The sequence below is a fragment of the Grus americana genome, chromosome 11, assembly GCF_028858705.1.
Source record: "Grus americana isolate bGruAme1 chromosome 11, bGruAme1.mat, whole genome shotgun sequence".
Lineage (NCBI taxonomy): Eukaryota > Metazoa > Chordata > Aves > Gruiformes > Gruidae > Grus > Grus americana.
In genome coordinates, this window is record NC_072862.1 from 18,475,146 (window position 1) to 18,496,503 (window position 21,358).

Genomic DNA, 21,358 nt, shown 5'->3' on the forward strand with positions numbered 1-21,358 from the left:
GCCTGACTGCAGTGAAGAACACAAACCACGCGTTTCCCTAACAGGGGATGTGGAAGCCCTCGCAACCCACGTAAGGCTTCAAACACTCGCAAGAAGGGAGCTGCTCCTGCACCCACATCTTTGTGGCAAAAGTCCTGTTCTGGCGTCCAGCCCCATCGCTGGCAGATTTAAAAAATTATTCAACAAAGTAGGACAAGCTTCCAAGTGCAGAGGCATTTTTTTTGTTTGTATAACCTGAAGCAGGGTCTGTTTTTTGTGCTGGATGTTTAAATACTTGCTGAGAGCCCGCAAACCATGCTTCAGGGTTTAAATTATTATTTTTCAAGTAACTTTTGAAATTGCAGCCTGTTGAGTCAGAGGAATGATGTCTGATATCACTGCTAGTGCTATCAAACAGTGTATGTCAAATCACAGGCAACAGCAGAGTCTGTGGCCCCTGAACACCGCTTTAGATCTTTCTTAGATCTTTTTTCAGATCTTACCTTTTCTCTTGCTCAGGTATTTCTAGGAAAGAAATGGGTGATTTTCAAACACCAAACCCAAATACAAAGAGACAGGAAGGAAGAGCTACTTTCATTTTAGGTAACTGGAAAATCTCGAGCTCTGAGTGAGCAAAAGATGACCCACTGAGCTGGGTTTTGGGTACAGGGTCTTATATTCAATCTTCTGGAAATGATTTCTGCAGGGTTTGGTATTTCACTTTTGAAATGGTAATCAGAAATGAGCATCGACATTGCATGTGAAAAAAGTTGCAAGTTTTATTTAAGGTATTAATCGACAGGAAAGCAATGAAGCCTTGTGCACATCCTTGATGCTGTTGGCACGTCTGGGGGGATACTTTATTCAAAGCCACCAACACCTCTGTTTCTCTGGGTAGCACCTCAAGCTGCTTACACATTCAGATGTCCTTGGAGGCAGGTTTTGTGTTGCTTCCTCCTCCTCCTCCTGGTCTCCTGTTTCTCTGAGATGTTTCTCTCCAGGTCCTCCTAGCTGCTGTGGTTGGGTTAGCTGCTCACCTGTAAACTTCGGATACAGCGGAGCGGTGCTCGATTGGTAGGTAGGTGGGACTTTCAGTAACTGCAGCTAACCAGAGCAACCAGACTCCCTTCCCAGGCTCGCACATCCCCGTCCTTCAGGCTAACTGGAGCGGCCGTCTGTGCTGACGCTGGTGGCGTCCTGCCCCCCCTCTGACTGCCATGTGTGGTGCTGAGCTTGGGTTGCATTAAGGTCAGTCTCGCACACGCACGCAGGGTTTAGCAGTCACTTCATGCAGCCTGACATCGGGCCAGTCGTAAGAACGTATTTTTGTTCACTTCTTACCCCCAGGGCTGTGCTAATTTTCGTGCAGGTTGCAGATGCTCGCTAGTCCAGAAACCTCAGCCAAACGCATGTCTCTGTTGAGATGCTTCTAACGCCACCAAGCTGGCACTGATTATCAGTGTCTCCCCCAAAAGCAGAGCACCCAGCGCTGCTCTGCCTTCCTTTAGCTGCAGCGTGCTTGCACGCGTGCGAAGCAACCTGAGCTCTTAGACGGTGATCAGCACTCGAGTGTCACGAGCCTCCGCTGCAATGTAAATGGAATAAAAGGCATTTTAAAGACCCACGTGCCATCTATTTAATTTCAAGCTGTACAGTTACTGTGACCTGCTTTTGGGAAGGATTTATTTCTTCCAAAAGAGCTTTGTACTCGTACATCAAATCCAAACGCCACAGGAGAAGCTCAGCACCCAGCTGCAAGGGCTGCAGGAGAAGCGGTCTGGATGAACCTGCTTCCCATTCTTCTGATTTTGGTTTTATGGCTTCTGTCCGAAGCTTTGAATGAAGGGAATGCAACGGCAAATGATAACTAGTGGGGTCCTGAAATAACTCCTGAGGTCTCAAAATAAGGTCACCCTCTTTGTTGGCTAACCACAGGCGTGGGCTGTTAATGCAAAGACAAAATTGAAAACAGCATCTTAGTGTCTGACTGAACCGAATTTTAGCAGTGTGGGAAATTTCTCTGTCTTTACTGATTTTACAATTTTAGTCAAGGAACAAGACAGATGAGAACTTTTCTTACTAGCTAATTAACAAGCCTCTAATTCCCAACTTGTACCCAAAAAGCTTGTGGATTGTTTGGGAGGGCTTTCTTCCACCTGTTTTATGCAAGACTTAATCTACACCTTGCCATTCAGCTAAAAACTGCTTTATGTCCTAGTCATATCGAAGCATTTAAAGGCTTCTCACTATTAGCATTTTCATTCTAGATCATGCAATAATCTTTCTAATTTCAGAGCAATCAGCAGTTTGGTTTTCTCTGTTTGGGATAGTTAACCATAGTAAGTACTTATGATAAATTCTTTCTGGAGATAACATGTGGCTTAAGCTACCTAGACAAAAAAACCTTGATTGTTGAAATGAAAGACTAGGCAATGTAAGGACAGTTTTAAGTGACAGACTGCCCTTTTTTCTTGAAGCAGCACGTGGAAAAAGCCTAGAAATCAATTCTGCGTGAACCCCGTAATGCCGTGGCCAAGCAAGTTTTGATCACAGCAGATTTCTGATTGATCCTGAGCACGGAGAACAGGACCTGGCGTGACGACACCATAAGCATACTCCACCCAAGAGACGTGGGGCAGCCAGAAATGTAAACCCCAGAAAGGCTCGGGGCCGCTGTCAGATGGCTGCTGGCTCCTCTCCAGCATGCTCCCACTGAGCGTGGGCTCGCTCCGGCACTGCAGATGGATTTGCAGAGCACTACACGTTTACAAGGCGTAGCGTGGTTTTCAGACCTGGAAAAAACAACCCAGCAGACGTTCAGTGCTTCTAAGTTGTCTGTTGGCACGATGTGCGGTGTCTCTAGTCTCAATTCCTTGGAGTCTGGAGTAAGACAAGCTAGATTACATGAAATCCAGTCTCTCGGGTGTCCTCAGATATTCTGTAAGAGGCAAGGACTGAGGAAGAGCTTCAATAAGTAGGATGAATAAAACAAATCCTCTTACACATTTAAAACTATTATTTGAAGGTGACAAACTGTGTTCATGCCCAAGCTTGCATTATCTCAACAACAGGAAAAAGAGCTGGTCCAGGTTTCCAGGCTCACCTTGATTTAAGACAAGCCACAAGCCAGCACCTAGAGGCAGGGTTTCTTGTGGTGCTTATGCAGCTGCTGACAGTGTTAGACCCTTCTGCAACTCCAGAGGAAGCATCTATTTCCAGATGCCCATGTCAATGCTTAGTTCAGTTAATGGATTGAGATAACATAAATTTCTTTGCCCAGAACCCCAAACCAACCCCTAACTATGCGCTGGTTATGCAGAAGCTGAGCACTTGAAGAATATTAAATTACTAAAAGCTCCAAGCACACAGCTGTGATACCTTCCAGGCATAAAGAAGACTTGTAATACATAGTAATTTTCTTTGTGTGAAGAGCACGGCAAACTTTGCTTTTAATTTCAGCATTTAATACACGGCAAATATCAGATTCTCTGTAGCTTGGGAGGAGCTCATTTGAGCATTTGTTAAGTTAAATCACATTCTACGTACAAAAAAAACACTAAGATAATATTGTTTCAACATTTACGCCCAACATTTACCAAGCTATCGCTATAAGAATAAGATTAAACCATTCATTCTGGGCCAAAATCCAATTATGACTAATCAAGGGCTGCCAGCTTGGCAAAGAGCTTGGTAACAACCCAGTAGATGTTTCTGAGAGCCATGACTGGGGAATCCAAAGGTCTAATCATGTCTCCATTGGTGCCTTCTCAGATCCTTATTCAATGTTAAAAAAAAAAAAAAAAAAAGAAAAAAAAAAAAGAACAAGTCAGCTGTAGTAATTCCGCAGAAGTCAAATGCTGGTTATCGTTGGGGTCCATACGAGTACTGGGGGTGCTCACAGCCCCAAGTTGTTCTAGCCAGGATGTTGGTGTCAGCAACTGCTTTTTGAAAGACATTTGTGCCCTGGAGAGAGCATCTTGAGAACAGATGTTGGGAAACATTTTTGTGGTCATAGGATTTTTGTTGCCAAAAATGATGCGTGTCACCTATACAAGCTCTCCTACCTGTCATGCTTCATGGCGCTGCGTTGCACTAGCCCAGCGAGCAGGCAGGAGTCCCCCTGTCCCCAGGAGAGAAGAGAAACAGCAAGTCCCTGCCGAGCAGCTTCCTTTCCTTCGTTCTTCCTGCTCCTCAGAAAGAGCTGTCCTCCTGCTCTGCCTCTCTGCTGCAACGCCACGAGAAATAGCGGAGGATCGCAGGAATGCTCCTCCTTTTCCCCAAGGCTTTCCCTGTGCCTTTGGCTACCTTCTCCTGTGCCCGGCAGAGCCTGCTTCCTACACGCTGGCCGCTGCTCTTTACGTTTGGCTGAATGCAAACTTTAGGCAGCTTTAACAGCTCGGATGATGTTTGCGTACAGTCAGTGTCCAGCGACAAGACAACAAAGACCGTGAGGACATTTCTGCAGGTGTCGGAGGTGCCCAGCTGGAAAGCTTCCCAAATGGGGCACCAGGATGCCCAATGCTGCAGCCGTCCCTGCTCCTCCCTGCAGACCCACTCCTGGGTGCAGCCGGACACAGCACGGTCCTGTCATTGCCTGCAGCCGTTCACCACGGCTTTACTGACTTCTGGGCTCTGGAGTCCCACCGCCGGTGGCTCTGGGAGTGAAAAGCAACAAGTGCTCTACAGCAATTCCTCCTCTGGCCGCTCCCTTGTGCCAGGGCACCACTGTCAACCACCACTGTGATGTCACCGCTATGCGGCACAGGCGTCACAGTGACATGTCAGAATATCCCACTGGTACCCACAGTCAGCCGGTGCCAGTTGGCCTTTGCTTGCTGACTGGCAGGACACGGCCTGGCTGTCCAGAGCAACGGCCAGCGAGGGAAACCTGGGTCCAGCAGAGACACGAGAAACACAAAGGGAGGTGTTTCCCACAGAAACACCATCCTGTGCTGCTGGGGACGAGCCGGGGCAGGTGGCAGACATGACTTCTCTTGGCCGTCCAGAACAGGGGCAAAGAGCCCCCTGTGACACTGCCAGACAAGCACAAATGGAGGAGTGGGCTGTCCAACCTGGCAGCGAGGGACACGAGACCAGACAAGTCCCTCCTGGTTCCAGCAGGTGCATGGGTGAAGAGAAAGGATTCTCATACCTCTGCTTTCCACAAAAGCTTTGGAAGATTGTGGAAAGTGACCGCTTTCAGGCCATCTGGTGGAGTGAGGGTGGGAAATGCGTGGCCATCGATGAAGAACTTTTCAAAGAGGAGGTGCTGGGCAGGGGAGGAGCTCTGCGGATTTTCACCACGCAGAGCATGAAGAGCTTCATTCGGCAGCTGAATCTATACGGCTTCACCAAAATGCAGCAGGATTTCCAAAGATCTGCCTCCCTGCCTGAATTCCTGGCAGAAGAAGCAGCAGCTGCTGCTCACAGCCAGGTACAGCGATTGCTGAGTCTCACTTCTTGTAGCTTGGGGTTGTCCAGTCTTGGGACAGTGGCAACTAACCCTTTTCCTTTGCTTTTTTTCTAGATACTCCATTACTACAATCCCAGCTTTAACAGAGAGTATCCTCAGCTGCTGGAGAAGTGCAGGAGGAGAGTTGGCCTCAAACGGCGAGCCCCAGACACACCGGGGATGGATGCAAGGCACCCCTCCAGAAGCCCAGATGGTCAGCCCGCAGGGGACACACAGGCATCCCTGCCTGGCATGAACACACCCACCAAGCGATGGGCAGAAGCACCTCCCGGCCTCGGCAGCGCCCACCCATCTCCACCGGCAGCTGCTCCCACGCTTCCAGAGCCTGCCGGAGCAGCAGGCAGCGACCACTTCACCCCTCTGGCTGCCTTCTTCCTGCCACCACCCAGCAGCCAAACCCCGGGTGCCCTCCAGCGTCCTGCTCCGCCACAATTTGCAATGCCTGTACTGGCAGCAGCCTCCACTCTGCTGGGGCCAAGGCCACCCCATGGCCTGAGCCTGACAGTCCCCCACTGCCCCACCTGCACCTGCTGCCCCAGCCCTGCAGATGGACCCCAGCACGGCACAGCCTAGAGGGAGCACAGGGAGGCGGCAGCACGTCAATACTGTCCAATTCATAGCGTTGTTAACAGATAGAGCTTAACAGAGTTAGAAGAAGTAGAGCTTAGTAGAGTTGAAAATAAACTGTTGGAACAATAAACCTTTCCCAGGCGCCCTGTCCTTTTTGCTCTGCACAACCCCAGGGTGAGTTCCTGTTTCACCACCCACCAAGCAGAAGCACCTTGCCACCAGTGGACCCATTTCTGAGAAGAGCCCAGCCTGGTTTCGTAGCACTAGAGGGTAAAAGGCAGGATGAGTTTTGCATGGTGCATGCTCCGGGGATGCTCTTTCCCATGACATCTATGACTCAGAGGTCCTCTCTTCTGCAGAGACGTTCTCCCAACGCCATGCCAGCAGACCAGGAGCTCACAAGTCCTGGGACTCTTCAGGCGACACGTCTGGGCCATAGAGCCATGGCTCAGCTTTTACCAGGAGGAGACAACCATTTCCCAGCAACTGAAGGAGGAACCTCTGATAAGAGCATTTACCAAGGCCCAGTTTAGCAAAGAGGATTTAACTGAAGCATCTAAACTAGATGTTGCTTTATGCTGCCCTTCCTTTCCATTGAACAGTGAATTCATTTCTTGGTGAGAGCTGGCTTGACACATATGCAGTGGAGGATGCTCCATGCTTTGCAGTGGTTTATGTTAAGCAGCATAAAAAAAAAAAAATAAGGGTGCAAGTTTGTAAGTAAGTCCCCAGTAAACGTGCAGTGCTGCGCAGCACGGTCCCATCACGGAGAAATTGCCCAAACTAGGGCCTAAGATTGGAGAACTATGTGATTCCCCCACCCCAAGTTGAACATCCAGATGTAAATGCCAACATCTTCATCTAAGCTGGACCAGAAAAAGCAGTGGTTCATCTCATGCCTTCTCCTGATCACTTTAAAACAGGTATTGCTGAGTCAGCAGCCTTGGTTACAGAAATCAGTGCTCTTTTGTATCATTCCAGGGCTGAACCAGTTTGTATAAAGTCAGCCAGGAGAAGAAGCAAAGTGGGGACACTGGTTTCACATTGCAGCCCTGCATGCCTGGGGAGGAGTGTGGGGGAGTCATGCACACCTCTGGCTGCAGCCGCACAGGCACGTCTTTTCACCCCGTCACCTCGACTCGCTGGCCGCTCCCCATCATTGCCCCTCTCCTCATCCTCTTCCCCCGTTACCCCTCTTCCTGTGTCTTTTCCCCATGAATTTTCCTCTTTCTTTCTGGCTTGTCTGAGGCATTGCACACCCAGACTCCTGGCCTGACACACAGCCCTCGGCAGCATCGCGAGGCACCACCGGTGTCACTGGGGGACCCTCCCGCTCCGAAATGTGCCACGGTGGAAGACAAGGAGACGCACACGGGTACCTACTGGTTTTATTAGCAGCCCCGCAGTTGGGTTCCCAACCCCAAGGCATGGGTGGTGTCACCCTGGCTGCCTCGATGTCCCCGGCACGGTGGGGGAGCTCACCCGGCGAAGCTCTGGGTGTCACAGCGGGGTCCCTGCCACTTGTCATAGCACTGGCAGCTGAACTCCTCAGCCAGACGGACAACATCGTCACCAGACTCCAGGCTCTGGGCCACCAGCCAGGGCTTGCCAGCTTGCAGGTCAATGGCAAAGCGGAAGGGGTCGAGGTGGAGGAAGCTGTGCTTGTTCTCCCGGCGCACGCAGCGGCCCTGGCTGGAGCACAGGCTCTGGCTGCACAGATCGGCACTGGCCGTCACGTTGACGATGTAGTGACCCAGAGGCCCCTCCACGTAGTCCTTCAACTTCAAGCACATCTCCTGCAATGGCACATGGCGGTGTGACAGCCCCGTGCGGCCAGGGAATGGGCGGGGGGGGGGGGGGGGGGGTGTTGGTGGGGTGGTGGGGGTGGTGTCTCTGTGAGCGGTGGCGCGGTGCCACCCGCCGCACTCACCTTGGAGGTGCTGTAGTTGAGGCTGCCCCAGAGGACGATGCCGGCAGCGCCCTGAGCTGCGCTCTCCCCGATGGTGTTCATCAGGTCCTCCTGCACCCAAGGGGAGAGGAGAACTCAATCGTGCCCAAAGCCCCCGCGCCGCCCCGGCAGAGCTGAAGACTCCCCAGTGCCCACCCATCGGCCCGAGAGGTGCCCACTGTCCCCATCACCTGGGAGAGGAAGTCAACGGTGCGGTCGAAGGCAATCTGGGAGTAGGGCAGGACAGGGATGCCACTGCTGTTGATGTTATGCTGGATGGCAAAGGCCTCGGCAACGCGGTGCCGGACGTAGGCAAGCACCTTGTTGGTGCCGTTGAGGCAGGTGGGTAGGTAGATGCTGGGGTAGAGCGCCTGGCTGCTCTCCCAGAGCCACCGCAGCTCCTTGTTCCTCTGCTGCTCCACCGCCGGGCACATCCCGGTGTAGGGCACGCTGTTGAAGTTGTTGTTGTAGCAGTTGGGGAAGCCGTAGAAACCCCAGTAGCCGTCGGGACGGAGGGTCTCGCCCAGCTGCAGGGTCTGCCCCATGAAGGCGTGGGCACTCCGCTCAAACTCCTTCTTGGCCGTCTCCTCCACCAGCTTGGGGGGCCACTGCGGGTGCTGCTGCTGCACCAGCTCCTCTGACTTCTGCCGGTAGATGTCCATGGAGGCCCAGTTGCGGATCCACAGTGGACGCCACTTCTCCCAGTCGATGACAGCCAGCCCGCCATAGGCAGGGCTGGGCAGGGTGACCTTGATGTCCTGAGTGGCCTCGTGGAGGTGGGCCTTCAGGCTGGCATTTTGGGGGAGCCCCCCGTTCACTGGCACCCCTGTGGATGTGTAGTAGGGGAAGAGCCCCAGGTTCTCACTGTAGAAGAGGGTGATGTCCTGCCCGATGAAGGACTGCTGATCGTTGGCCAACACGTCAAAGACCTCCAGGTTGAGGTTGACATTGTACTTCTTGGCACAGCGCTCGGTGGGGATGTTCCAGATGGTGACGAAGGGGCGGTTGACGAGGACAGGGCCAGGCCCCCTGGTGCAGGCTAGGGTGGGCAGGAGCAGCAGGAGGACCCAACAAGACCACCCCGACGCCATGGTGCCGGCAGACGCAGGATGGGTCCCGGAGCTGCTTCGGGAGAGCCAAGATGGGCTGAGACCTGGGCAGACCTCAATGCTTTTATCCCCAGCCCAAGCCGGGGCTGGCGTTAATCCACACCCCCGTCCCCAAGCGGTGCCAGTCACCCAGGGTCACCTCTCCCACCTCCTCACATGAAGTCTCCAAAGTTATCAGCGGCCGGAGCCCAGCACGGTAGCCCCGAAGCGGGGACGGCAGCGCGCCAGCCCTGGTTAATGACTGGTGGTGGCAGGCCCGGCCAGGGAGGAATGCACAGAGTCAACACCCGGTGACGGGCGGCAATGAGCTGGCCTGGAAAGACAAACAGACACGGACAGGGTGGGGGGAGGCAAGGTCACGATGACGGCCGTGGGCTGCGCAGGGCAGGCACCGCCGGGGAAGGGCAAAGCACCGGCCATTAAATGGCAGGAGGAGGGCACTGCCGGGAGGAAACTCGCAGCATCAGGCAGGACCTGGCGGGACACAGCCCCAGGGAACAGCGGTGGCACAGCAGGGCACCGCCTGGGGACACTCACGCGTGGGGATGGCAGACGCAGGAGGGCACGGTCTGGGGCCACACACGGCAGCCGAAGGGTGCAGGCTGTGCCCACGCAGGGCCGTGCCGTGCCGTGCCCACGGGCACCCCAAGGACGGGGCAGGGCCGGGGACACTGTGGCACGGGGACAGGAGCCACGCGAGGGCGCCGCGCGGGGACGCTCGTGGCACACGGCGGCCGTGTTCAGGGACACTCAGGGCACAGGGGCGTCCCCGGGCCCCGCAGGGCTGTACCCACCCCCGGCCGTGGCGCACAGGACGGTGTCCCCACGCGGCTGTCCCGGTCCCGGGGGGCGGGTGTGTGTGTGTGTGCGTGCGCGCCCACCCCCGCAGCCCGGAGCCCGCCGTGCCCACGGACCACGCTCGGCGGGGCGGGAGGCGGGGCCAAGGCGCCCCGGGGCTGTGGCCACGGCGGGGAAAAGCCTGCTGGCAGCCCGGGGCGGGGCTCGCCCGGGGGCGGGGCTTGCAGCAGGAGACGTGGCCATGGCAGCCCGGGGGCGGGGCTTGCAGCAGGAGGCGTGGCCATGGCAGCCCGGGGGCGGGGCTTGCAGCAGGAGGCGTGGCCAGGGCAGCCCGGGGGCGGTCCCGCTGCAGCCTCCACGTGGGTGGCCCGGCAGTGGCTGCAGCCCGCGGCTCCCACCCGGCGCGGCGGCACCCCGGGGGAAGCTCTAACCGCTGCAGCGCCGTCCCCCAGCTGCGCACCCACCCCCGGTGCCCCCACTCCAGCAGGCCGTGCCAGGGAGCGGGGCTAAGCAACAGTAGAGTGACCTGTGCTCCCGCCCCACCCCCCCCCAAAAAACACCCCACTCACACTCCACCCAGCTTTATTCGAGGTAAAGCACTTTGGTGTGGGGCAGCGCACAGGGGCTCAGCACCACACAGCACCCACTCCCTGCCCCCATGACCCCCTTGCCCCCATCCCTCTCCTTACAACAGGAGAGGCTGCCACCCCTCCCTCCATCCCCATGAGGGGCACCCGCCCTGCAGCAGGGAGGGCAGAGGTAGGGCACCCACACAGCTCCACTCCCCCCCCCCAAGCAAGGGGCAGCCCCCCCGTAACAAGATGCCTCCCAGGCCAAGCAGGGATATCTTAAATAGGTCCCCTACACCACCACAGAAAAGGGGTGCTAGGGGGGCAGTTCAGTCCAGGGGGAGGTAGCACCAGCTTGCAAGCAGCAACAGCACCCCAAGTCCCATGGGTGCCAGGAGGTCAGGGGCATCACTGCGGGGGCCAGCAGGCACCTGGCAGCCGCTGCCCTGCCAGCCCTGGTAGCAGTGGCAGCGGAAGTGGGTCCGTAGGAAGAGGGTGTCAGCTGAAGACAACTGGCCCTCAGCCCAGAAGAGGGGGTGCTGGGGGTGGTCCCCGTCCCGGTGCCGCAGCTGGAAGCTGGTGGAGTTGAGGTGGAGGAAGACGTCAGCAGTGCTGTCCTGGCGCAGGCAGCGGCCCCGGCCCTGGCACAGCACTGTGCTGCAGACCTGCGCTGCCGTCGTGACATTCACGATGTAGCGGCCCAGGTCCCCCTCCAGGTAGTTCTTGATGATCTGGCACGAGTCCTGGGGGAAGGGGGGCATCAGGGCATGTTGGGGTACCCCAGAGAGAAGCACCCCAGATGGAGGGGACACCCCAGCCTCAAACCATTGGTCTCCCTCTGGGGGCAGGTAACCCCCCCACCCATCATCTACCTCCCCAGAGACACACTGACCCCAAACCTACCCGGTTTTTAGTGTAGTCAGCATCACCCCAGAAAATGGCTCCAGCTGCTCCCAGCGCTGCACTCTCTCCAATGGTGGAGATCAGGTCCGACTGCAGGGGCAGAGCCTGGTTAGCGCCCAGAGACTCCACGTAGCACCCACACACCCCCAGCGCAGTGCGCCCCAAAGAGCCTGCTGTGGCATCAGGGAGGTAAGACTCATCCCTGCTCCAGGTCACGGGGAGAGGGGACTGTCCCAGCTCCTTGGGGGACAAGGCTCATGACCAGCCTCCTCCTCAGGGGCTAAGCCAGCACAGCACAGGGGCTGCGGGCTCACGTACCCCAGCATCCCGGCTGCAGCACGTCCCAGGCACTTCCCTGGCGATGGTGACCATTGGTACCAGTCCTGCTGCTGCACACCTTGCCCGTAAGGAGGGCAGGTTGTGGCACCCCATCATCCACCCACAGAGGGTCTGAACTGGGGATCCCTACACCGTGACCCCCCCCCCCCGTTCCCTTGGAGGGAGGCAGGGTTAGACACTGCTCCTGGTCCCCAGGGCCAGCCCCATGCCAAAGGATGCTGCTGCCCACTCCACGTGGGGACAGCCAAACCACACGACAGTGACACCATGAGAGCACCCATCGGCCTCCAGAGCCATCCCACTCTGGACGTGGATGGGACACAGGCAGGGGGACCACCTCGGCTGACTCCAGAGCCCAGATGCTCAGGGCTTGGGACAAGGACCTCCTGGTGGAACAGCCCTACCTGGCTGAGCACGTCCAGCTTGCGGATGTAGGTGGGCCGGGTGTAGACGAAAACGGGCAGGGAATAGCCATCGTGGTGCTGTTGCGAGATACGCATGGCCTCCATCACTCGTGCCCGCACAAACTTGCGGCTGTTGGGGGTGGAGGCCAGGAGCAGGTCAAGGTAGATGGAGGGGTAGAGGGCCATGCTCTCCCTCCAGAGCCACGCCAGCTGGTCATTGCGCGTCTTCTCCACATCCGGGCACTGGCCGGTGTAGCTCTCCTTGTTCTTGCTGTAGTCGTGGTTGTAGCAGTCGGGGAAGAGGTAGAACCCCCAGAGTTGCTTGGGTCGGAAGCTCTTGGCCACGCGCAGGGTGCTCACCATGAACTGCCGGGCGGCCGACTCAAACTCGAACACCGCCTGCTTGTTCACCTTCTCGCGGGACCAGGTGGGCTGCTGCTGGTACACCAGCTGCTGCGACACCTCCCGGTAGATGTCCTTGGGCTTCCAGTTGCGAGCCCAGATGGGCCGCCACTCCTCCCAGTCGATGACGGCCAGCCCCTCCTTGGCGGGCGAGCGGATGTACTTGCTGATGCCCTCGTGGAGGCGGGCGAGGTGCTCGGACAGGCTGCTGTTTTGGGGGACCCCGCCGTTGATGGCCACACCTTGGCTGTTGTAGTAGGGGTAGAGCCCCAGGCGCTCCTTGTAGAAGATGGTGAGGTTCTGCCCCACAAAGCCCTCGTTGGGGGAGGCCTGCAGGTCGAAGAGGCTGAAGTCGAGGGACACCTGGAAGCGTGGCTTGCAGTCCTGGGTGGGCACGTTCCAGGCCACCAGGAAGGGTCGGCGGGTGAGCAGGGGGGCGGCCGCCGGCTTCTCGGGGGGCTGCCGGGCCAGGGCCAGCAGGGCCAGCCAGGGCACGGCCACCGCCGCCGCGCAGCCCCCGCGCATCCTGCCCAAGGGGGACCTGGGGGCAGCGGGGAGAGCGGGGGTCAGGAGCGGGGGGGGGACGGCTCTGCCCACACCCCCCAGCCCCTCCAAGGAGGGCCGAGCCCCGAGCCGCCCCGCCACAACCCGGCCCGGGGCAGAGGGGTGCTGAGGCGGCTCTGCCTGCCCGCCCCCCCACCGGGAATCCCGGTCCCAAGCAGCTCCGCCCGCTCCCGATCCCGCTCGCCTCCCGGTCCCCGCCGCTCCCGCGGGTGCCGGCGCGGCGCCGCCTTTGTCCGAGACCGGCACACAAAGCGCCGGGGGCGCGGCGCGGCCCCGCTCCGCCGCCCGTCCCGCTTCTCCGCTCCGCCGCCCGGCTCTCACCGCGGCTCCCGCCGTCCCCCGCCGCGGGCTCCCACCGGCACCGCTTCCCCCCGCCGCCCGCTTTAAACCTCCCCGGCCCGCACCACCCGCGGGGGCGCCGCCTCCCCGCCCCGACCGGCCTCGCCCCGACCGCGGCCCGCCGGGGTGGCGGCGCGGACCATCGCGGAGCCTCGGGGGCGCCGGCCGTCGGCGGACCCCCACACGCGCACGCACCTTCGCGGGGCCGCGGCACCGGGGAAGGCGCGTCACCCCCCTCCCGTCCCGCCGCGCTTGGTACGGCCTGGGAGGGCCACGCCCCCCTCCTCGCGGCGGAAGGGGGCGGGGCGGGGTCGCGGGGGGCGCCGGCAGGGGGCGCAAGGGGCGCCAGGGGCTGCGGCGCGCGGCGGGGCGGGAGGGGGTCCCCGAAACGGTGCTGGTGACCCCAGGGTCACGGTGTCCCCAGGATCACCGTCACCCCAAAACGGCGATAAACCAAGAACAGCGGTGACCCCAGAAAAACGGTGTCCCCAGGATGGTGGTGACCCCGGAATGGTGATGTCCCCAGGGCAGTGGTGTCCCCAGAGTGGCAGCGTCCCCCCCGGGATGGCGGTGTCCCTGGTAGGTGGTATCCCCAGGATGGCGGTGACCCCAGGACGGCGGTGACCCCAGTGCGGTGGTATCCCCAGGACGGCGGTGACCCCAGGACGGCGGTGACCCCAGTGCGGTGGTATCCCCAGGACGGCGGTGACCCCAGGACGGCGGTGACCCCAGTGCGGTGGTATCCCCAGTGCGGTGGTATCCCCAGGACGGCGGTGACCCCAGGACGGCGGTGACCCCAGTGCGGTGGTATCCCCAGGACGGCGGTGACCCCAGGACGGCGGTGACCCCAGTGCGGTGGTATCCCCAGGACGGCGGTGACCCCAGGACAGCAGTGACCCCAGGACAGCGGTGACCCCAGGACGGTGCTGTCCCCGGGGCGGTGCTGCGCCAGGCAGGACATCCTGCGTGAGGCCGGGGCAGTCGATGCTGCTGACTCAGCCACGGCCCCACGGGTTTCCTGCCCGGGGGGGGGACAAGAGGGGCCGCAGGCACAGCAGGGCCGAGGGGGCTTCCTTCCCGGGGCACCGCAGAGGCTCCGGTGGGTCCCCCAGGCGGGCGGCGGGACAGGCAGGGCTCGGGCGCTGGCAGCGTGGCCGTCCCCATGTCATGCTCGTCCCCTGCCTGCGCTGGCCAGGGCTGGCCCCGCGGGCTGGGGGCTGTGAGGGTGCCCCTGCAGAGGAAGCACCAGGGCTGGAGCGCGAGGGTGTGCCGGGCCGGCGGGGGAAGGAAACGGGCCTGAATCTGCGGAAGTGTTCCCCAGCCACCCGCCTGCTCCCCAGGGAGCGAGTGGGAATGCCGAGCCCAGCATTGTTCGGTGCCGGCCCCCGGTGCCAGCGGTGCCGAGCCCAGGGCCACGAGCACCCACAGACGGCTCCAGTTAGCAGGACCCGCTGGGGTGACAGCTTTCGTGGTGAAGCTCCCGCTGAGAAGGTGACAGTACCACCGGGGACAGGCACAACATCCGGGATGGCCACTTGATATCCCCATGGCTCGGCCTGGCCTGCAGCCGACACCAGGCACGGGGGGGGGGGGGGAGAGGGGCCGGGAAGGTCAGCCGCTGGCTGGGCGTTGGCTGCCGAAACCCTCGGGGAAGATCGCGGGGAGCCAAGAAATCCCAGCGCTGGCGGGCACTGCCCTTCCCCTCCGAGCAGTAAACAGGCTCCCTTGGCTGGCAGCAGAAATGCCTAAAATTTTCCATCCTCCGCAGCCTCGTGCACCAAAGGTAACCCGTCCCACCGGCAGCGGGCTGGCCAGAGGGGTCACAGCTCTCCGCTGCCAGGAAGGCTGGAAGTCCTCAACACCTCTCACCACTGTCCCCCTGGGAGGGCCTCAGTTTCCCTCCTCCCTTCCCACTGGAAAGACCCTGGATTTTGGGAGGGGGCAGCCAGATACATCCAGCCTCCTCTCTCCTGTCTCGCCCCACTGAGCACGAGATGACAGTAAGCCGTTCTCAGCTGGTGCATGAGAGCAGAGGGACACGGGGCAGCGGCCAGGGTGAGCTGAGCTGCCCCATGCGGGCGGCCAAGCGGCTGTGAATCCCTCCGGGACACCGGATAACGGGGCGTTGGTCGCATCCACCCACGCCAGGCGGGTCCCAGCAAGGTGCGAGAGGAGCTCGGCTTGGGGACGGAGCGGCTGCGGGGCCAGGAGGGGAGGTCGGCACCTGCCTCTCGCCCAGCCCGGGGGCTGCGGGCATGGCAGGTGGGGGACAGGGATGGCCCCGGTGGCCACAGCCTCCACCTTGTTTAATCTCACCGACTCTAACACCCCATGCAGCCACCCAGTCCCCCTCGAGGCCACCACAGTCTGTCCCCCCAGGGCTGGGGCCCCTATGGATCAACAGGCAAACATCCCAGAGCCTCATCCCCTGCAAGGCGAAGCGCTGGCAGGACACACCACACCACTCACTCTCATTACAGCTTTCGTCAGTGGCTCGTTTCCGAGCCGGCTTGCGTGGAGGAAATGATGAGAGGTGGCGGCGGTTGCAGGAAAACATTTGCAGGGCGGCCGGGAGCAGGACGTGGGGCACAAAGTGAGATCACGCTCGCCCCACGGACAGCCCGGCACCGCTCAGGGAACAGGCAGCATCCCGGCGCAGGGTCACGCTGGGTTTCAGAAAGTCGTCAGGCCCTGGTGATTAACAAGGCACTGATTTGGCAGGAGAAGTGATGAAGGAGTGGACAGGCGGATCCTCCCACCCGGGTGCCTCGCTGCCTCCCCGGCCCCTCCAGATCTCCCTGCCCACGTGAGAGGGGAAAGGGGCCCAGGCTCCAACATTATTGAGCTGAACAAGGAACTTATATTTACATATATTTATATAAATACATTTTATTTACCTATTTAAAGGATGTCACCGCAGCTACGAGTGGAGTCACAGTCCAACAAAGCGATCAGCTCTGGCCAGCGCCGTGTGCCAAATTCAAGCACCTGGAAACAGCTGTGACTCACGGCTCCTTCACCACCATGTGTGCACAAACACCCCCCCCTCAAAAAAACAGGGGGTCCGGAGCACCAGCGACAAACAGACCAGCACGGCAAAGCCACCTCCTCTTGGCTCTCCATCATCTTCCTCTGCCCATGGGCATGGAGGCTTGCCCACCTTCCCTCCCCAGCAAAACAGCTCTTGGACTTGCGGGCTCTACAAATAATTTTATTGAAATTTAACAAAAGTGGACAGATGCACTGGGAGGAAGGACCATAAATAGTGTACATTTCCCAAGCCCACGGGTCCTACCCAGACGCTAGAGGAGCAAGGAGCCTAGTGTCGGTGAGTACGATTCGGCTACACATCCACACGGGAAAGCACAACATCGCACAGAAATCATTAAAAAAAAAAAAAATAATTGAAAGGAGAACTTTCCTTTTTTTTGCTTGCTCCAACACCACAGTGGACACAGATACTATTTACAGCCACCTTCACATTTTTAAGATCCCTCCAGGTGCTCCCAAGGCCCTGCTGCCACAGAAGGGCTGGAGGCGGGCGGAAGGGAGGGGGCCTGGGGGGGGCTGGTCGCTCGGGGGACCAGCCTGGGAAGAAGCGGGGCAGGACGCAGCTTGTTGGCAGCCTGCAGAGGTTCGCTGCCGCTCTGGTGACACGGGAGGGGGGGGTTGTGGTGGTGGGAGGAGGCGTGTTTTTTGAGGGAAAACATGCTCAACACCCTGGGGGAAGGGTGGGCAGCCTGTCAGGGAGGACAAAAGCATCCTCACTAAGCCAGTCTGGGTCTGTGCCCCCCCCGGGGTTCGGGCCCTGCCTTGTCAGCAGATTTTTGGCCAGCAGCCAGGCGAGGGGCTCCCGGTTGGGGCAGGCAAACGGCACCAGCCCCCTCCCCTCTCCTCCTCCGCCTTCCCCCTGTACCCGAGGCGGGTTCGGTAGAGCTTCCCACACCCTCGGACAGCAGTGGGGCAAGGCGGCACAGGCGGCCCAGCCACGGCTTTCTCTCCTCTTCCTAGGGACAGCAGCTCCTGCTCTCCTGCGGAACCCGAGGGACGTCCTACCCAGGGAGATCCAGCCCGGGAGAAACTCGAGAGCAGGTGGTGCAAATAAGAAACACTTCAGTGGGGGATTGTTTTAAGACAAGACTCTTCAAGCAAGCAGGAGAACAAAAGATGTCGAAAGAAGCGCCCAGCATCACAGTGTAGACGAGCTCCCTGCCGGAGCCCTGCCCAGCCCTGCCTGCTTCCCTGCCCGGCGGCAGCCAGCACATTCGCTTCACCCTCCACGCTTCACCCTCCATGCTCGCTCCTGTCAATGGGAACAGCAGGGGAGGGGACGCGGAGGGAAGAGGTGGTGACAGGAAGACGGCAACAGCCACGCTGCTGTTATCTCCCCGAAGCCGGGAATGTGGCCCCGCGCCCGGGCGGCTCTCGGTGGGCGCGGGAATGGATACATCCAACGTAGATGCCGACAGGGCTGGCAGCCAAGTGCCAGCGGCTTAAATTAAAAATCGAGGTAGCAAACATCTGAAGTGCTTAGAAAGTAAATAAGTTCTGGAACGAAAGAGGAGGAAAGCCGAGCCGGCTGCTGCGGGGAGCAGGCTCTGACCCAGTTTAAAGCTGTGCCTGCTGCCCCACGGCCGGTCCTCCTCCGCCCACCCGGTCCAGGGGCAGCTGAGCAGGGAGGCAGTGGCTCCCGGTGCTGGCAAGGGGTGGTACGGGTCAGGCCTTTCCCCCAGCCCTACAGCGGCTGGCTCGGCACCCTGGGGCCCACACACAGGGGTGAGAGGTTTTTTGGTGCTGCCAAGGCGACCCCGACCTTCTCAAGCAGGAGGAAAGAGGAGAAAAGAGTAGGACCTTCAAGACGGAGCAGAAAGCCTCCCTTTAAAGTGCATCGCGTTTCTCCTCCTGCCGCCAGCTGGGACGCGGGAGGAACCGTAGTTCACATCGCCAGGGAGATTTCCAAGCCAGGGCAGGCACACCGATCAGTTGTTTTTGGGGGACAAGGAGGGAAGAGATGATTTCCTCCCTGCTTGGCTCTGTCAAAGCCCACTCCACCGGGAGGTATGTTCAAGACGCGGCGGGGGGTGAGGACGTTATGAGGAGACGCCTTGCCCAGCAGCCGGCCCTGCAGCGGGCGAGGGATGGTGCTCAGCGGGAGCCAGCTTGCTGACAGGGGAGGCAAGTCTGCTGCAGAGCCGGGGACCTCACTGCCACCAGCAGCGGCCACGGACCACAGAGCTCTCCTGTGGGCAGAGGGACTGCAGGCAGCAGCGAAGCCAACCTCCCCAGAGCTGGCATAAGCAGGGAAACGCACAGGGGGAAGAGACCAAGGTCCAAGATAGCGGCATCTGATCTCCGTCCCCTTCCCAAGAGGAGCGCAGCAGCCAGTTGGATGCGCTTCAGGACGGGTTCCCCCTCGGCTTGCCCCGTTTATCCTCCATCAACGGACCCATTCAGGGGAGCATCACACAACACCCGTGTCAAGCGACATGCTGCAACGCCGGCCATCTAACCACCGGGCCTGAGGGATGTCGGTGCCCCGGGCAGCACGTTACCTTGCCCTGGCTCTCCCTGGGCCGCATACCTGAGAAGCAGGGGATTTTTCTCTGGTGAGAAGTGCTGGCTCACTCTCCCTTTAACAGCTCAAACACAGCAGCTCGTTTGCAGTTCCAGGTACCCATCAAACGTCGGCTAGAGGCTACGAAAGGTATTTTAGTCTTCTGGCTCAAGCGAGGATGTTTGGAAGCAGTCGTTGCACAAGGTCACCCATCTCCTGTGAGGAGCGCTAGCCAAGCCCAGCCCAGCCTGCTCCGTCCCGCCTCACCTCCGGGCGAGGGGAGAGCCGCCGTCCCCACTGCACATCCAGAGTCCTCCTCGGGTAGGAACACGACACAGCCTCACCTGGTGAAGCCAGGGGCGGTGAGGCAAGGCCTCCCGCCCACGGGCAGCAACGTCTGGCCACTCACACCTCGCAGATGATCACCGGGAAATCCACGTGAATGCGAGGGTGCTCTAGTTTCACTATGCCCTGAAAGAAGAGTCAGTGGTGAGCAGAGGAGATGACCAAACAACAGCCCCAAGCCCTGTGAGTCACCCTGTCTGACAGAGGACACCATGCCCTCGAGGAACACGAGTCCATAAAGCTGCCGTGACACCAGGTACGCCTGAACAACAGCACACAAAGCGAAAACACTTTGCCCTTCGAACTCGTCCCTGGAGAGCCAAGGGAGTTGCAGCCGGCTGCCACACATGGTGGGTCCGGAGCTCAGCAGGGTGAGAAAGGAGGGAGCTGCTCTACCAGGCACTGCCCGTGCAGCAGCTGGTGCGTGACTGGCAGATATTGGCCGTCAGGGCTTTTCATCCAGCACCTTTCATTCACGGGATTTAAAAGAATGAAAAGAGCTCTCTGAGAGAAAGCAGCCAGGGCAGCTGGCGCACAAGAAAAGCAGCTTTCTATCCAGAGGGGAGGCTGCTGAATGCATGCTCCCTCCACGCCAGCTACAGGCGCCTTTCCCATGCTCCGTCCAAGCCTTCTCCTGTTACAGCACCGGGAGGACCCGCTGGCAGGTGGGGGGCTGGGGGTGGAGGGGGGAGCAGGGGCTCGGGGCATGCTCTCTCTGGCTCAGCCGAGCTTTCCAACTGGGTGAATTTCAACCCACGTTGACGAGGAGTCAGTCCTACAGCCCAAGCCTGCCTCCGCAAGAACACCAGCCCAGGAAGCAGCGCTGAATCCTTGCCCCCATAACTGCCTGTGCAGCACTCAGAGGGGTCCCATCCTGCCGGTGGGCTGCTCACCTCTCAGAGCACACCAACGGCTCACCCCAGGTGCTCACTAGAGCCATGCCTTTCTGGTTACTTAGGAAAGATTCCCACAGGGTATCTCTCCAGCCCTGGTTTGATCCTGCCTTTTCTCCATTTATGCTCCTGGAAGCTTCCCTACATGCAGGCTATCCTCCTCCTGTAGCGAGATCATCAATCGGTGCCCCAGCCCCTGTCTGGCTTCACCTCAGTTGCTTATTTTAGGAGGAGACTAAATCCTGAGCACCACTGAGGTGCAAAACACATCGCTGTCAACACCACTGTCACTACCAAGCGGCCAAGTGGAACGTGCGCACGCCCTTCCCGGAAAGGAGATGCCCCGAGGGAGAAGGCCCACACGCAGGAGCTCCTGCAAAGCCGTGACTCCAGTTGTCACCGTGGCACTTTGGCACTCACTTTCCCCCGCCCTTCTCCACATGCTACCTGAGGTATCAGGTTCTTGTGGATCCTCTTCAGCTTGGCGCGCTTCCTCCCGTTCTTGGTAACGATTGTCTCCTCGTAGAACTCGTGGGCAAGATCCCCATCCTCATCGTAATACATGGAGCTGAGAGGAGAGGAGAGGCGGGTAGGTAAGAGCCTGCCGACAGCTGCCGCCTTCCCGCACCCCGAGCAGGGGAGGGAGCTGGGGCAAGCCGGCACCACCAGCCCCGTGAGGGCTGCAGCGACCACCCCCTGCCGGCTGCTGCCCTCTCCTCCCCGGACACCCTGCGGAAGGCCAAGGCCTGTGACCCCGGCCAAGCCGGTGCCCGGGCAGGCCCGAACCGACCCAGCAGCGGGGCCACCCCCGGCTGCCATGGCAACCCCCGCCCCCGCGCCCCCCCCCTTGGCCTCTCACCCGCGGCGCGTGAAGACGAATGGGGTAGCGGCGCGCGCGGCCCGCGCCCGGGCCAGGGCCTGCTGCCCGCCGGGGCCCTCGGCACCGCCGCCGCCCGCCGCCGGGGAGGCGAAGGGCCACAGTCCCCGCGACTTGGAGCCGCTGGTGCCCATGGCGGCGGCGGGGGCGGCGGGAGCGGGGCGGGGGGAGCGGCCCGGAGCCGCCCGGCGACACCGACCGAGCGCCTCCCTACGTGCGCCGCCGCCGCCGCGCTGCGACACTTCCGGCGCCCGCGAGTCCTCCGGCACGTGATCCGGGAGGAGGGAAACTG

The 21,358-nt window shown here is 59.9% G+C and overlaps 4 protein-coding genes across 5 annotated transcripts; 1 reads left to right on the plus strand and 3 right to left on the minus strand.

Annotated features, from left to right (window-relative positions):
• The first annotated feature begins 4,936 nt into the window (after positions 1-4,936).
• LOC129211462 (heat shock transcription factor, Y-linked-like) lies at positions 4,937-6,174 on the plus strand. Its single transcript, XM_054838598.1, has 2 exons — positions 4,937-5,413; positions 5,507-6,174. The coding sequence occupies exons 1-2, from the start codon at positions 4,964-4,966 to the stop codon at positions 6,023-6,025; spliced, it is 969 nt and encodes a 322-aa protein (XP_054694573.1). The 5' UTR covers positions 4,937-4,963; the 3' UTR covers positions 6,026-6,174.
• A 1,233-nt stretch (positions 6,175-7,407) lies between these two features.
• Positions 7,408-9,955, minus strand: HYAL1 (hyaluronidase 1). The gene is made up of 3 exons (XM_054838221.1): positions 8,162-9,955; positions 7,953-8,042; positions 7,408-7,818 (listed from the first exon to the last, which is right to left on the minus strand). Exons 1-3 carry the CDS (start codon positions 9,059-9,061, stop codon positions 7,501-7,503), a joined length of 1,308 nt encoding a protein of 435 aa, XP_054694196.1. The 5' UTR covers positions 9,062-9,955; the 3' UTR covers positions 7,408-7,500.
• Positions 9,956-10,443: 488 nt separating this feature from the next.
• Positions 10,444-13,616, minus strand: HYAL2 (hyaluronidase 2). Of its 2 annotated transcripts, none has more exons than XM_054838843.1 (4): positions 13,593-13,616; positions 12,093-13,035; positions 11,350-11,439; positions 10,444-11,189 (listed from the first exon to the last, which is right to left on the minus strand). In XM_054838843.1, exons 2-4 carry the CDS (start codon positions 13,017-13,019, stop codon positions 10,776-10,778), a joined length of 1,431 nt encoding a protein of 476 aa, XP_054694818.1. In that variant the 5' UTR covers positions 13,020-13,035; positions 13,593-13,616; the 3' UTR covers positions 10,444-10,775. The 2 variants fall into 2 exon arrangements, with proteins under 2 accessions (XP_054694818.1, XP_054694817.1); XM_054838842.1 differs by lacking the exon at positions 13,593-13,616 and adding an exon at positions 13,380-13,514.
• A 5,470-nt stretch (positions 13,617-19,086) lies between these two features.
• TUSC2 (tumor suppressor 2, mitochondrial calcium regulator) lies at positions 19,087-21,333 on the minus strand. Its single transcript, XM_054837874.1, has 3 exons — positions 21,049-21,333; positions 20,637-20,757; positions 19,087-19,422 (listed from the first exon to the last, which is right to left on the minus strand). The coding sequence occupies exons 1-3, from the start codon at positions 21,198-21,200 to the stop codon at positions 19,357-19,359; spliced, it is 339 nt and encodes a 112-aa protein (XP_054693849.1). The 5' UTR covers positions 21,201-21,333; the 3' UTR covers positions 19,087-19,356.
• Positions 21,334-21,358: the final 25 nt, after the last annotated feature.